We start from the raw sequence: 16,863 nt of genomic DNA, 5'->3' as shown, positions 1-16,863 counted from the left end.
CCCAATTTCTCATCATGTTCTTGGCTTTTAAAAATATTCCAAATGGCTGCTGCACTATGGGCCCATCCTATAGGGATCTGGTCAGGTCCCTCTTCTTCCAGAGGAAATAACCCAGGCCCTCTGTTGTGCTAATCTAATGGCAGCCCCTTGTGAGCAATTTGGGTATATAGAGGTGATCTGGAAACTGGATAAGGGCAATGTAAATTTGACAGTCCCTAGTGTTGCATTAATCACAGTCCATTGATATCCTAATACATCTCTCTCTGGTGTAATACTATATCACATCTGTTATTTAACTATTCTCGGGTACTTTCAAGAGGCATTAACATTAATAGCATAGGAGGGGGTGTATTGCAATAAGGTACAGGTTACATTATTAGTCACTGGAATGGTTTCAATACAAGTAAAATTTCCAGTGGCAGAACAAACTCTTTGGGTATTCGTTTGATTATTCACTAATTGAGTAACCAAATAACAATAAGGGCCTCTTTCATATAACACAGTACAAATTCCAGGAATAGCCAGCATATCTACTTCACTATGGAACCTATCAATTTCAATTACAGATTCTTGGGGTTCATTTGTAGTGTTATCATAGATTTCTATTTCCACTGATCCATTTTTTCTCCACTCAATTGTTTGCTTATATGGGATATCCTGAACTTTAAACATATTTTTTTCCAAACAATCTTTAAATAAATCACTAAAATGTGAGGGCCTTGGCCATTGGTTTTATCAAATATATGACATTGTCTGTATTTGGAAGTATTACAGGGGTAATAGTGTAATGGAGGAGATGGCAGAGACAGTGGCAACAAGGTGCCTTTGGTACTTGTCATTTAAAATCCAATTAGGGAGAGCGATACATGCTGAAGGATTTATCCAAAACACAGGGCGCAGCCTGTAGAATAAACCCCCAAATCCAATAAATATCACATTCCCAAGCATGAGTCCCACAAATTTCTTCCTGCCAGTGTATAATTCTTTGTTTCTTCACCAGGGTCAGTTCTTAATGTCCTTTCTAGTCAGGAATTCCTGGACTTTGGCAATTTCAGTGGAGTGAGTGTTCCTTCTTCTTTCCCGAAACAGTCGTGGTTCAGCATCCTACAGGGGAGAGGTTACCAGCACATCACCCTGTAATGGTTTTGCTTCTTCTAGAAAAATTCAAAGGCACAGTAGGTCTGTTAGTGGACAAGGGAGAGGTTACTAGCACTTCACCTTGTCCTTTTTCCCTGCTGTCCAGAAGGCACAGCAGAGCTAGAAGGAGAAATAGGCTAATCATCAGTAGGAGAATTCTCCTGAGGTGGAGGGGTCTTTTTGCAGTGAGAATCATGGGTCCAAGCAGTCAGTCTTTGGCACTTCACAGCAGTGTTGGTAGTCAGCAGGACTTAATAAGGGCCTTTCCAGCATGGAGCCAAAGCAGTCTTTCGTTGGTGAACCTTTACATAGATCCAGTCTCCTGGTTCCAAGGAGCAGCAGGACTGCTAGGGTCTTTGGGTATCGCTTCTTTACCTGTGAGAAAAGAAACCTAACACATTTAATTAGTGCCTGGCAGTGTTTTGCAGATCTCATAGTTGCTTGGGCACATTCAAGCCCCCCCCTTTTCTTGGTTGTCAGCCAAGTCTTAGCTGTGAGCAGTGTCCTTGAATGGGGCCAGTGTCTTATCTTTAGACTGAGCATGCTAGCTATTTTTTCCCCCCAGTTAATTCATTCTGTTCTTTTTCCTTCTTCCCTTCTTGGCTTCTTTTAACCTACAAATGATACTTCCACTCTTCACTCATACACCTTTTCCCAACCATGAACACATAAACATTGCCATTATACAGAACATTAGTCTTATTATTCAATGTATGCCATATATAACCTTATTACAGAGCTTTGGAGCAACAAGCCAGGACAAGCACACCCGCTTTGAGGAGTCCACTCAGTACAACCTCTAGCCCAATAGCTTCCCACCATCCCTAGCCATCTGGCTAGAAATCTGAGGTAGCCAGAAGGATCCCATGTACAATATGGGGAGTGGGTTAACTTTTCATGTCCTTGCTTCCAAAGACTGTTGGAATGCAAATTTTAATAACAATTTTCAATTAAAAGATTTGGCCAATGAAATTTCTTTTTCTTACTTAAGGAAATGTATTAGACTTTAGTACATCACATTTGCCTGATTTATCCAAACACTTTGTATTCCAAGTTGAATAAAACAAGTATCTGCATTTTAATTTAACCCTTCAGTTTGATTTTAAACTAGACTATCCTATAAAAATATTAAACACAACAATTCTGGCCACAAGACAAACACCACAAGACAGGACATAGAACACAAAACATAATTCCTATTGTGCCAGTAAATGCATGGTACGTTGAATGCTGTTCAGTTTTCTCTGATTATCTGAAAGACAAAACAGAGGTCTACCCTTCTGGGCAGTCAATCATCGCTTAAAATATACAAATACCCTTGTTGATTTCAGGAAAAATAGAGGAATTACCCCATATTTTCTTGTATTTGTTTCATAAGCAGCCCAGGCTGCAGTGGCTTCTACCTTATCAGTTAGATAATTTGCATTAATACAGATGCTTTCTGGCTTGCTTTTGGATCCAAAGCTATTCACAGCTTAAAGATTCTTACCTTCAGGGACAGAATTAACTTTACCAGAATTTTGATGGCTTTTTACTTTTAACTCCTGCTTTGAAACACTGAAAGAAAACACTTCTTTAGTGCCCCTTAAAGCCTAATAGGATTTCAATTACATAGCACTGTATACATTCTTTAGCTAATTCGACTAAATTGTTCATAGCCAAATAATTGCAATCTAATAATTTCTTTGCCTGAATTTATTTACAAACATTTTAAAGACACCAAGAACTTTCCTCTTTAGCATTTTTACAAAGTTCAACTGCTGTTCCCTCCAGCAACTACAGAGTTAACTTCTCACTTCTTCCTTAAATCACTTGCTTGTCTCCCAACAGCCACTTTTATCAACTCAAATCACCATTTCAAGTATTGTCCTGGGTATTTGAAATCCCCATGCTTATACTTACTTACTCCTTCCTTCCACTACACCCTCAAAATTTTCCAACCTGTTTTCCAATCTCTCTGTCTGTTGCCTGCCCGCTTGGGCCCGATCCTACTTTCCTCGCTGAACCGTCCCTGCCATGGACACCGGCTTTGTTCCACTACCAGTTTAGCTAGGAGGATGGGCTTATCAACTAGCCCCCACCCTTCCTGGTCTCTTCCCTTAAACATTCTTACTCACAAGGCTACCTGAGTCCTCCCCCGTGAGGCTTGCCACCTGGGCAAAAACGCATGGCCCATTGGCATTTAACTATTCAATTTCCTCTTGTGGCAAACACACTGCTGTTACGGCATATGCTGAGCACAAATGGTTAAATTTTGACAAGTCCCTGAAGGACCGGTACTTGCTGAGCCAGTGCTTCCTTTTCTAACTGAAAGTCCTGTCTCAAGGCCTGCAACTTGCCCTGGGCATAGGTTTGAGTTGCTGCCTAGTTCATGATCTATGCTCTTAATTGCTCAATTCTAGTTATCAAGTACACATCTCTTCCCTTTTCTCCAACTACTGTATTGCCCAGTCCTGCTATGACTGGGGGTAGATCCACCTGCCACCCTAGCACCTTAATTGCTAGGCATTTCCTTTCTACTATGGCATACTGTTTCTCCCTGGGCAGGAGCTTTCGGATAAGGTAAAGGATTGTGCTCCTCATCCCCCATCTGTGACAGGATGGCCGCAAGTTCTGCGTCTGAGGCATCTGTTTGTAGGATGAATTCCTTTTTGAAATCTGGGGCTATGAGCACTGGATGGCTGCAAAGGGCTGTCCTTAGGTCTGTGAAAGCTTCTTCTGTTGCCTTGGTCCACTTAACTATCTCCGGGCCCCGAGCTCTTATCAGGTCCATCAGAGGCGTTGCCCTTCTGGCAAAGTGAGGGATGAACCGACGATAGTACCCCACTATCCCTAAGAATGTTCTGACTTGCTTCTTACGGATCAGGCGGGGCCATTCCTGTATTGCCTTCACTTTGTTCCATTGGGGCTTCACCAGGCCCCTTCCAACTACATACCCGAGGTATTTGGCCTCGGCTAACCCTATTGCACATTTGGATGGATTAGCGGTGAGGCCAGCCTGTCTAAGAGCATCGAACATAAGAACATAAGAACGGCCGTACCGGGTCAGACCAAAGGTCCATCTAGCCCAGTATCTGTCTACCGACAGTGGCCAATGCCAGGTGCCCCAGAGGGAGTGAACCTAACAGGCAATGATCAAGTGATCTCTCTCCTGCCATCCATCTCCATCCTCTGACGAACAGAGGCTAGGGACACCATTCTTACCCATCCTGGCTAATAGCCATTTATGGACTTAGCCACCATGAATTTATCCAGTTCCCTTTTAAACATTGTTATAGTCCTAGCCTTCACAACATCCTCAGGTAAGGAGTTCCACAAGTTGACTGTGCGCTGTGTGAAGAAGAACTTCCTTTTATTTGTTTTAAATCTGCTGCCTATTAATTTCATTTGGTGACCCCTAGTTCTTGTATTATGGGAATAAGTAAATAACTTTTCTTTATCCACTTTCTCCACATCACTCATGATTTTATATACCTCTATCATATCCCCCCTTAGTCTTTTCTTTTCCAAGCTGAAGAGTCCTAGCCTCTTTAATCTTTCCTCGTATGGGACCCTCTCCAAACCCCTAATCATTTTAGTTGCTCTTTTCTGAACCTTTTCTAGTGCTAGAATATCTTTTTTGAGGTGAGGAAACCACATCTGTACACAGTATTCGAGATGTGGGCGTATCATGGATTTATATAAGGGCAATAATATATTCTCAGTCTTATTCTCTATCCCCTTTTTAATGATTCCTAACATCCTGTTTGCTTTTTTGACCACCTCTGCACACTGTGTGGACATCTTCAGAGAACTATCCACGATGACTCCAAGATCTTTTTCCTGACTCGTTGTAGCTAAATTAGCCCCCACCATATTGTACGTATGGTTGGGGTTATTTTTTCCAATGTGCATTACTTTACATTTATCCACATTAAATTTCATTTGCCATTTTGTTGCCCAATCACAAAAACAGTATGCAGCATTCTGGGTTTTTGAGTACATAAGCCATGGCCTCTCCACCTTGTCACCATTGGGGATTTCACACCAGGAATGTGTTGGATGGAAACTTCTGTTTTCATTGTCTTTGGGGAACATGAAGTTTTTCACTTGCTGTGGCCCAGGCAGTACAAGGAAGTCCCTCAGGCTACTGCTCAAGTGGGTCCACAGTCCTGGATCATCTAGATTTAAGGAACTAAACTCAGCAGCAGCTGTTTCTTGTGCCTCCACCACACTCTTCTCTGATCTACGCTTTTCTTCAGGAATGTGCATGGTTACATCCATTTGAGATGAAGATATGGATGCTGCAGTAGCTGCCAGGTCACCTGCACTCTGACTACCTGGAAGATCAGGCATCTCCTCACCACTCACATCCTCACTGGGGCCGGAAGGCTCACCTTGAACATTTGTGTCTATGTATCTCAGGAGAGTGTCATTCCTGCGTAGACAGAAAAGCTTCCTTTGCTTTCTTTCTTTTTCTGAATGCTGCCTCAGAGGGGCCTTTTCTTCTTTCACTCATGACTGCTGTTCTGTGCCAGCTAGAGTGGCAGGGGACAAATAAGCAGGCTGGTAGCAGGGTCTGAATGAGGGAAGATACCAGCATCTTAAGGGCCTACTCGGCTCCTACTACTTCAGTTGACTGCCTGTTCTCCTCAAGCGGGTTCAGGGAAGCAGCAGGAAATAGGAAGCAAAACAGGCTAAAAATCCCCATGGTTCTTTCCCACTAGACAGACATCCAAAAAGAAAAAGGCTTTCAGACAATTATTTCCTTACGCTCTGACGGGGTGAAATTCAGCCCTGTGCAGCCAGCCAGGGCAAGGTCTGTGCATCACAGCGGGGTTAAGTGGCACTTCACTGACCAGGTGCTGGGAGATTTCGGTGGCACAGTTTTCCTCCTGGATTGGAACAGCCGGCTGGAATCCTGTGAGGTACAGAGCAGAGAGAGGTTAGGGCCGCAACGTTCACCTCAGAGGCTGAGCTTCTACAGACTTTTGGGATGTTCCCATCTGAGGAGGAGGATTTTGGCCAGCCCCAGCTCAGAGCTTTCAGTCTCTTCAACCAGTGATTCTCTGGCACAGTTGATCTAAAGCAGCTGAACTTTTCAGGCCTTGCCCCCATCTCCGACCCCCCTCCCACCTCGCATTGCCCTCTAACAGCCCTTTCCCTTCTCTCGATCACTGCCAAGCCCAAATACAGAGCCTAGCCCACGATCCTCCTCTCTTAGACCCTCTCCTCACATGACCCTCCCCTACCTTTGAGAGGCTGATCCCTGTGCCCTTTACCCAGCTCCTGGAGACATCATGGCTCCTCAGGACAACTGGGCAGTGGGTGGTTCCAACCTCTGTGTGGGGTGCATGGTTTTCCGTCTAAGCATCACTGAGAGCCAGCACGTCTCGATTTCACAGGATGAGTGAAGTCTAGGAAGCGCTGCACTTCTTGAGGACTTCCAACTTCGCCCCATTTATCAATGGCTTCCACCTTATTTGCATCAATGGTAACATCTTCTGGGGAGAGGATGTACCCCCAAAACTCTGTGGAGAGTTGGCTGGAGGTTCCGCTTTTCCAATTCTGTGTTGAGACCATGCTGCCGAAACCTCTCCAGGTTCGATGTGCTGCGTGTGCTGCTCTGGGTTCTCCAAAAAGAGACGTATTTCACCCGAATAGATGACACTGTCCTCAAATACATCACTGATGAAGTGTTTCAAGGTCAGGGGACCCTTAGTTAGCTCAACTAGCATATCAGACCGTTAAAATGTCCATCGTCTGTTTTGAAATCTGTCTTCAATTTGTCTCTTGCCCAAACGAGGGTTAGATTGGAAATCCTTGCAGATGAAGTTTGATGAAACCCTTTGCAGATTTCCTGTGAGCCAACAATTGTGGGATTCGCAGCAGAGGGTCATGGTTTCAAATGATCACTTTGTTCAGGAGCTGATTGTCTAAAGAGAGGCGTAGCAGAGTCCCACATTTCTTCTTCCCCAAAAGGGCCTGCTCTTAGGACCGGTTTTCATGACTGCACTCAGGGAGAACCACTAATTCTGGTCCCAACAATGCATAAATACAGGGAAAAGCAGCTTTCAACCAAGGTGGTAGGTCAATAGGGCAGTCATAGTCCCGGTGCAGAGGTAACGAGTCCACATTTCTTTCCACGTTATCCATGTAATCTTGGTATTTATCAGGAACGCCACCATCAATCAAACCCTAACCCCTCCCCTTGACCCTCCCAAGCCCTACCCGTTGACCCCTTAGTCTCTCCCACCTGTCACCGGAAGTCCCGCCCCATGGGGGGGTTTAACTCCGGGGTCAAGGTGGCCACATGACTGGAAGCAAGGTGTGTCATGTGACCCCTCTAAGAACTCCTCCCACCACTCTCTACCAATCAGGATGGGTTTCATCCCAGAAGGACCACCCTGAGAGGAGATTTGACCAGTCAGGGTGAGTTCTGAGGTGGGGTGACCCATCCAGAAGTGGGTCGTGTGACCCCTCTAAGAACTCCTCCGACCGCCATCTACCAATTAGGATGGGTTTGACCCGATAGGACTGCCCTAAGAGGAGATTTTGACCAATCAGGGAGAATTCCGGGGCAGGGTGACCCGTCTGGAAGTGGGCCGAATGACCCCACTAAGAACTCCTCCCAAGGCCCTCTGCCAATCAGAGTGCACCACCATTACTCCTTAAGTCCCAGTGCCGGACAGATGAGGCCATCTCTTACCAAGGACACATGGTTTAGAAATCGTGGGAAGGCTGCTGAGAGGAAACCTGGACTCCTTCACCATCCCCGTGAGAACTTCAGACTGTCTTCATCCCAAGGGTCTTTGACTATCCACGGAGAAAGCGCTACATCAGCGACAGTGCCGAGGAGGAGGAGGAGGGAGTGACCGAGGGGAGCCCTTCGGCCCAGCCATTGATGGATAAACCGGAACCAGAACCCCAAACCCAACTGCTTGTGAGACACCCCAATGAACATGGTGACCTCTCTTTGTCCACCCACTTAGAGGTGGAATGCGATTGAGGCTGGGGGGAGTCACCGGTGGACAAGGTGAATGGTAAAGACGTCACACAGGTAAATGAATGATTAAGAAGCAATCGCTTCTTAACGGGTAAGGAACCAGGAGTTGTGTAAATCTAAAAACAAACACTGTGGTGCTTACACTGTTTCTGTTCTGAAAATCTCTCAACAGCTCGACAATGCCTTTCTAGACGGCCTGGAAGCCCTGGACAGTGTTGCATCAAGCAGGGAAGATGAACTGGGCCACCTCGGTTTTGCTCAATGCCGATACAAATTGTTGAAGAAGACTCTGAGGATGATGGCCATGAGGGGTTTCGGAGGAGGCTTGGCATAGAACTAACTGAGCCAGTGCCATGTCGTGAGCGTAAAAAAGTCACGCAGACTATTGTACGCATTGCTGTTTATGCTGCCCTTAAGCACTGCCTGAGGGAAAAGCTTTGTGAAGATTGCGAGGGCCGTGTCATAGATGCGCCAGGCCAACAGCCCCACGACTGAGTGTCTTGGACTTCAGTGGATATAAACCACAAGCTCTGGGGCCTATGTGCTGAGCTGGGTTTGGAAAGCTGATTAAACACCGTGATTGCCAGAGGTTCTGCTGTGCAATGTCTGTGCCTAAGCCAAGAACATTTAGTGCAAGGGGGGACCTTGTTCAATGCTGTGCAGTTGAGTGGAGCCCCTGACTGTGTTTTAAAGAAAATAACCTGCTTACAGCTGGAGTGGAAAAATTGGAGGCACCTTCTGGTTCATTTTCTTTAAAACACAGTCAGGGTCTCCACTCACTCACTTGCACAGCATTTCTCCAGTTATGGCAATCATGTGAACAAGGACCCACAAATTGTGGGGTTTTTGCTATAAAACCTGTTGAAAAATCTCTATTCAGGGGTAAGCCAGTTCGCTGGTCCCCGCCCCCGGCATGCTCGTAATAAAGGGGCCTCGTGTGATTCTGATCCAAACACAACGCGGGGTCATTTATCCACGACACGGCGTGATATTGGCCGTCTAGTCTGCACAAAAAGTTACAGATTCCTGCTTAAGGAAAAGACTATTTGTAAGGAATCTAAAAGGATTCAGCTAGAGAATGGTGAGGGGACAAACATGCGATAGAAAACTTGGTAGCTGTAAATAATAAAATAAACCCTATTGAAAAGGGCTTTGTGACTATCTGTGTTTCTGTTCAAAGGCCTTTGGCCCTTAAATGAGCTAAAAGTGTTAATGAAGCATCTTGGCTTGGTTTCAAGGAGCTGTATGTCTTTTAAATAAAAAATCAATTGTTTGTGAGAAGCTAGCGCTTGTGGGTTTTGAGTGTAAAAGTGACCCATTTCCAGCAAAAAGCTGAAATGTATGTTGTGGGTGGGGGGAAAATCCTAAGAAATGTGCTTACAGTAAAACAAGCAGGCTGTTCAGACCTGTGTTTGAGTACAATACAGTTGACTTATCCTGTTGAACTGAGTGGGTTTAACCCCCCCCTCACTGAATAGCCTGGGTGACTGCTTTTACTTACCCTTGTTGCCATTGGTTTAAATTTGTTGGGGGTGGGTGGGGGTGGATGGTGAGTTCTGATTAATATGAAATGAAATAAAACCTCAGGAATTCGCAGATGCTATTGGACAGTTTCAATATAACTGCTGGAGTTGGCAGAACTCAATTAGACAGTTTCAGTATGACCCCAGGAGTTGGTGGAACACTATTGGACAGATTAAATATGGCCCTGGAGTTGGTCGAATGCTCTGGGTCATTCTTTCTAGAAAACACCCCCACCCCAAACTTTAAGCATGAAAGAAACGTGTTTAAAAAAAAAACCCCAAGCCCCAAGACATTCATTGATATCTGCAAAGGGCCCCCCGCTTGGAAATGGGGACTGTTCAATACTCTAAGAAGGCCCCGCAGAAACATTTATTTTAACTTACAGAAAAAAGGAAAAAAGAAAAAAAAAGCCCTGTTGTGCAGACAGCTTGGTTCCCCCACCCCAGATCACCACAGGGGGTGCTGCGGGAGGGGTGCCTAAAGTCCTTAAGGATCTATTAGTTCAGAGCCGTGGGGATTAAATTAACCTGCTAGCTACTATGCTGAAGTCTGTTTGAACAATGGGCTAAGATGGTATAAAAACGTCAGGTCTGTTGGAGACTGTCCTTTTCAACAGAAACTTTCTTGGAAGGCTGCTGGACGGCAGACAGAGGTAGTGCTGGCTGGCTTGAACTCTGAAACTATATATTGTATAATGCCACTCTTTGCCCAGGCTGTCTTAGGAAAATCATGGTGCCTATCTTCATTGCAGCGTGATCTGCTTAGCATGGACCCAGAACATTAAGCTGCAGTTCACCACCAGGCCAAGGTAAAAACCATTTTAACTATAGTTGTGCTTAATACTGTTTTAAAAATCTTTAAGTATTGCACAGTTTGTATAGGGATTTGGTGGTAATAGTAACTAACATTTTTGCTTGTTCTTTAACCTGAAGGCCCAAACACACATGGGGGGAACGGGACAAGCATGTGCCTGCAACACTTGATCCCTTAGTGAAAGGGAACTTTTTTGCAACTGACTTTTAAATGCATGGGGGGGTGGGGGTTATTGAAAAGTATATGGAGGCAAACTTGGTTTAGTGTGTTTCTAAAGCTGCTAATTTGTGTGTGAGAGGGGTCTGGGCAAGGCATAGGTGTAGGGTTTTAAAAGTACTTGGTTTGTTTCAAACCAACAGGGTTTTCCTGTGCAAAATGTGGTTTAAAATGGATTTTAAAAGCAGTTTGGTTTTTATTCTGCAAAATGAGATGTATTTTAAAAAAATGTTTGAGGTTTTTGTTGTTGTTTGTTTGTTTGTTGTTTTTTGGTGTATGTTTTAAGTGGTAGAAATAAACTCAAAACCGGTGTTTCTCGTACAGCCTGAACTGGATGATTTGTTTTAAAGCTGTGACTTTTTAAACAGAAAAACACCCTAATGAATATTTAGTTTTTAAGTTTACAAGACGGTTTCATGTGTTTCATAATAATGCTGTTTGCTCCACAGTACGGTGAAAACATGAGAGATCCTTAGAGCAGAGGGAAAACAAGCTCAGAAGAAAAGGGAACGAGACAGCTGAAAGGGAAAATTCACCAGCATCAGTGACTGATGGATGGAAGAAGCCCAGTAAAGATATTGTGCTTATTGGTTGGGTTGTTCTGTGAGGTTTTGTATTTGAAGTGAATACATAGGTGTGGGTGAGAAAGATGGTAAAGTTCAGTTTTGTAAAATGGTTCCCCCCACCCCCCATAGGCATGGACAACTTTTCTGACAACCCTTAGTCCGCGCTACAAGGACACCTCCTCCAGAACCGCCAAAGAACCAGGAATCTGCTTTGAGACTTTTAACAACGCAAAACAGCACAAGAGTGCAGATGAAGCATCCAGGCAGTCCAAATCTCATATACGGCAAACCCAAGGGCAAAACAAGACTCTGGTAAACAACAACCACAACTCCAGTTCCTCAGCAGCCACTGCCACAGCAAACCCTGAGAAAACACCCACATTCACAAACCTGGAGCATGCGTTCGAGGGACTCTGAACGTGCGCAGAACCACACACATTCACAAACCTGGAGCATGCGCTCTAGGGGTTGTGAATAAAACACCAAGGACTGACAAACCATTCTCCCAAAACCATAAGCTCGTCACCACTCCCCTATATTCTAGTATTTGGGAACAGTTTGATGGTTCATTCAGAAAACTGATGGATGCTGTGTCCCCAGAGGGCGGGGGGGCTAAAAAACGGCATTCTAAAGAGAGTTGGGAAAAATCTGACGCTTCGCTCAGAACACTGGTGACCTCTGTATCCTCAGGGGGCCTAACGACCGACCACAACTCACTTACTGGATGCTGAAACGAGTCTGTTCTTCAAAGAACCGACTGAGCCGAATACTAAAAGGCTAAACCTTACAGCGCCGAGCTTTAAAGGTGCCTAATGTACGTGAAGCCGAGCGACGCAGAGAAAGTGAAAAACAGTCTGTTTCTACCAGAACAGGGACAGAATGTAACTGCAACCCCCCAGAAACACCAAAGAGCTCAGAGTCTGTTGCTCAGCGGGTGCTGGATAACGTGAAGAAGTGTTCTAAGAAAAATGCATTCGTACTGCTAAAGAAGCTGGGCCAGGCTACAAATCTCTCTTCATGGAACGATAAAGGGGCTTTTGTGTACAAAGGCTCTGTGGTTAATGGTTCTAACATGCTCGACTTAGTCTGGGCCGTGACCCAGACGCGCTCAGTTCCTAGCAGACATGGACCTTAAAGATGGGATGTGTTTATGAATGTCATGGCGGAATGGAACGTACCACCTTCTGTCATGGGCACTGTGGCCAGGAGAGCTCTATGGAACGTCTCACGACCTCGACCGTCACTTAATCCAGAGGTGAAAGTAAGCTGGTACGGGCCAGTATGGAGTACCAGCCAGAGCCAGTACGCCGTGCCGGACCGCACTGGCTTCATCGGCGGGGATTTAAAGGGCTCAGAGCTCTGGCAGCTGTAGAGAGTCCAGAGCCCTTTAAATTCCCCTTGCAGCTCCAGCAGCTGGGTTGGGGCTGGGATTTAAAGGGCTCACAGCAGGGGGGAAAGTAACTTCCAGGACTTACCGGTACTGCCAGTATCCTGAGGGGGCATGGCCTCAACCGGAAGAGATTTAAAGATCCTGGGGCATCGGCTGTGGCTGGGAGCCACAGGGTCTTTAAATTAACCCTGGGCAAATTAAAGGGCCAAGGGCTCAGGCCGCCGTGGAGCCCTGAGCCCTTTAGATTCCCCCCGCAGCCGGATTCGGGTGTGGATTTGAAGGGCCCGGAGCGCCCATGGCTGCAGGGAGCACCGAGCCCTTTAAATCTGGTCCCAGCCCGACTGCCAGAGCTGCGGGGGAAAATTAAAGGGCTCTGGGCTCCCTGCAGCCGCCAAAGCTCTGAGACGTTCAAATCCCTGCTCAGGAAGCCGGTGCGGTCCGGCACGGCATATTGGCTCTTCCTGGTACTCCGTACTGGACCGTAATGGCTTATTTTAATCTCTGCTTCAGAGATTCCACAGCTGCGGGGAGCCCAGAGCCCTTTAATTTTCCCCCGCAGCTCCGGCAGTCGGGCTGGGGCCAGGATTTAAAGGGCTCGGAGATCCCGCAGCTGCCAGAATCCCAGAGACCTTTAAATACCCCCCGCAGCTCCGGAAGCCAGGCTGGGGCTGCGAATTAAAGGGCTCAGAGCTCCTGTGGCTACAGGGAGCCCAGAGCCCTTTAAATTCCCCCGCAGCTCTGGCAGCTGGGTTCGGGTGTGGATTTAAAGGGCCCGGAGCTCCCATGGCTGCGGGGAGCCAGAGGATTGCTGGGCTGGGGCCGGGATTTGAAGGGCCCAGAGCTCCTGACGCTGCAGGGAGCACCGAGATTTTTAATTCCCAGCCCGGCTGCCGGAGCTGCGGTGGGAGGGGAGGGGGGATTTAAAGGGCTCTGGGCTCCCTGCAGCCACCGGCGCTCTGAGCCCTTTAACTCCCCGCTGAGGAAGCCGGTGCGGTCTGGCACAGCATACTGGCTCTTACTGCTATGCTGTACTGTCCCGTACCGGCTTACTTTCATCTCTGGCTCAGAACTCCTACGGCTGTGGGGAGCCCAGAGCCCTTTAAATTCCCCCCGCAGCTCCAGGAGCTGGGCTGGGGCCGGGAATTAAAGGGCTCAGAGCTCCGGTGGTTGCTGGGAACCCAGAGCTCATTAAATCTCTCCCCGCCCCCACACAGTTCCAGCAGCTGGTTGGGGCCGGGATTTAATGGGCTCAGCGCTCCCTGTGGCTGCGTAGATCCCAGAGCCCTTTCATTCCCCTCCACGCAGCTCCAGCACCCAGGCTGGGGCAGGGAATTAAAGGGCTGAGAGCTCTCCGGAGCGGCAGGAGCTCCGGGCCCTTTAAATCCTGGCTCCAGCCGGGGAAGGCTCAGGATCCCCACAGCCATGGGAGTTCCGCGCCCTTTAAATACACGCTCGAACCCGGCTGCCAGAACTGCGGGGGGGATTTAAAGGCCCTGGGGCTCCCAGCCACAGCCGATGCTGCAGGACCTTTCAATCTTGAGAGGCCCCGCCCCTTCCGGTTGAGGCCACACCCCCTCAGGACTCCGGCAGTACCGGGAAGTCCTGGAAGTTACTTTCACCCTTGACTAAATCATTCCTTTACCTGTGTTCACCTTGTGCGCCGGTGACTCCCCCGAGCCGCAGTCGCATTCCACCTCTAAGGGGGTGAACAAAGAGAGGCCACCATGCTCATCGGGGTGTCTCACAAGCAGTTGGGTTTTGGGTTCGGGTTCCGGCGTATCCATCAACAGCTGGGCCGAAGGGCTCCCCTCGGTCGCTCCCTCCTCCTCCTCCTCGGCACTGTCACTGATGTAGCGCTTTCTCCGCGGATGGTCAAAGACCCTCGGGGCGAAGACAGAGTCCGAAGTTCTCACAGGGGTGGTGAAGGACTCCAGGTTTCCTCTCCGCAGCCTTCCCACAATTTCTAAACATGGGTCCTTGGTGAGAGATGGCCTCGTCCGTCCAGCACTGGGACTTAGGAGGTGATGGTGCTGCACCCTGATTGGCAGAAGGCCCTGGGAGGAGTTCTTAGTGGGGTCATAAGGCCCACTCCCGGACGGGTCACCCTGCTCCAGAACTCGCCCTTATTGGTCAGAATCCCCTCTTGGGGTGGTCCTGTCAGGAAAAAACCGATCCTAATTGGTCGAGGGCAGTGAGAGGAGTTCTTAGAGGGGTCACAAGACACACGTCGGGATAGGTCACCCTCCTACCCCAGAGCTCGCCCTGATTGGTCAAATCTCCTCTTGGGGTGGTCCTTCCAGGAGGAAACCCATCCTGATTGGTAGAAGGTGGTGGGAGGAGTTCTTAGAGGGGTCACATGACACACCTGGCTTCCAGTCATGTGGCCGCCTTGAACACGAAGTAATACCCCCATGGGGCAGGACTTCCGGTGACAGGTGGGAGGGACTAAGGGGTCATGGGGCAGGGTTAGGGTTTGATTTATGGTGGGGCCTTGTAAGGGTCCGGTGTGGGGGCTCGGCCGTCTCAGGTGCGACCGGGAGCCAGGCCGCGTCACTCCACGGCCTAAATCTGCAAGTCAGTCTCCGAAGGTACACAGGCTCAGACCCTCAGGCAGGGGCTGAGCAAACAGAGTCAGTGGTTTAAGCCCCAGGCCCTCAGTCAGGGCGGGGCAGCAAACAGCAGTTCTAGCTCAGACCCTCAGGCAGGGGCTGAGCACACAGAGTCAGTAATTTAAGCCCCAGGCCCTCAGTCAGGGCGGGGCAGCAAACAGCAGTTCTAGCTCAGACCCTCAGGCAGAGGCTGAGCACACAGAAATAGTTAAGGGCTAAGGTCCTTGGCGGGAGCTGAGCAGACAGCAATAGTTCAGGGCTCAGGTCCTTGGCAGGAGATGAGCGACAGCAATAGTTCAGGGCTCAGGTCCTTGGCGGGAGCTGAGCGACAGCAATAGTTCAGGGCTCAGGGCCTTGGCGGGAGCTGAGCACACAGCAATAGTTCAGGGCTCAGGTCCTTGGTGGGAGCTGAGCGACAGCAATAGTTCAGGGCTCAGGTCCTTGGCGGGAGCTGAGCACACAGCAATAGTTCAGGGCTCAGGTCCTAGGCGGGAGCTGAGCACACAGCAATAGTTGAGGGCACAGGTCCTTGGCGGGAGCTGAGCACACAGCAATAGTTCAGGGCTCAGGTCCTTGGCGGGAGCTGAGCGACAGCAATAGTTCAGGTCTCAGGTCCTTGGCGGGAGCTGAGCGACAGCAATAGTTCAGGGCTCAGGTCCTTGGCGGGAGCTGAGCACACAGCAATAGTTCAGGGCTCAGGTCCTTGGCGGGAGCTGAGCGACAGCAATAGTTCAGGGCTCAGGTCCTTGGCGGGAGCTGAGCACACAGCAATAGTTCAGGGCTCAGGTCCTTGGCGGGAGCTGAGCGACAGCAATAGTTCAGGTCTCAGGTCCTTGGCGGGAGCTTTTCCCTCAGGCAGTGCTTAAGGGCAGCATAAACATCGTTCTCAGTATGGGAATGTGTCTATAAGGGACGACTGGGAGATATAGGGTCATCAGGCTCCTGGGGCCTCTTGTGCTTTTATTAGTTGTAAATCAAAACAAGTGTAAAATTATTTTAAAAATAATTAAAATGATGATAAAGCGGGGCTTTTATCAAAGCGATTAAGATTCTGCAATAGTTTTAAATGCCAGGGACACATTAGGAATCATTTATATATGATGATTTATCCTTCAGATTCAGGGGGATTGGAACTACTGCTCCAATATGTGCCCATCTTTATTGATAAATTCCATTTACTGAATGTGACAGGCTAGCAGACTGTTGGGAGCCACTGAGACACCAGGGGCTGGAGGGACACTCAGTGTTCAGCCTCTTCGGGTATGTCTACACTGCAGCGAGTCCCAGGGCCTGGATTAACTGATTTGGGCTTGCAGGGCTTGTGCTACAGAGCTAAAAATAGCAGCGTAGATGTTCCTGCTTGGTCTGGAATCCTGCTCAGGGGGTGGATCTTAGAGCTCATGCTCCAGCCTGAGCAGGAACATCTATGCTATTCTTTTTAGTCCTGTAGTATAAACCTGTGTCAGTTGATCTGGGATTCAACCACTGGTGTAAATGCAGCTAGGTTGATACAAGAGGATAATGTATCTTCAGTTTGTCTATTTTGGTCATAGTCTCCTTGATCTGGGTGATATTTCTTTTTAAAGCACTGAGACTTTTAGTCTACAAGAAAGAGAAACTATA

General features: G+C 48.0%; 1 protein-coding gene across 1 annotated transcript in view; it reads left to right on the top strand.

The window, feature by feature from the left end:
- The first annotated feature begins 3,658 nt into the window (after positions 1-3,658).
- Positions 3,659-16,863, top strand: part of LOC120403992 (NACHT, LRR and PYD domains-containing protein 12-like) — a 36,118-nt gene continuing 22,913 nt past the window's right edge. The window contains exon 1 of the mRNA XM_039536008.1: positions 3,659-3,699. Coding sequence (XP_039391942.1) covers positions 3,659-3,699 — 41 coding nt within the window. The remainder of the gene's footprint in view (positions 3,700-16,863) is intronic.

Source organism: Mauremys reevesii, linkage group 4 (genome assembly GCF_016161935.1).
Source record: "Mauremys reevesii isolate NIE-2019 linkage group 4, ASM1616193v1, whole genome shotgun sequence".
Lineage (NCBI taxonomy): Eukaryota > Metazoa > Chordata > Testudines > Geoemydidae > Mauremys > Mauremys reevesii.
The sequence above is the reverse complement of the archived record's forward strand: the minus strand, read 5'-3'. Positions and strand labels throughout refer to the sequence as shown.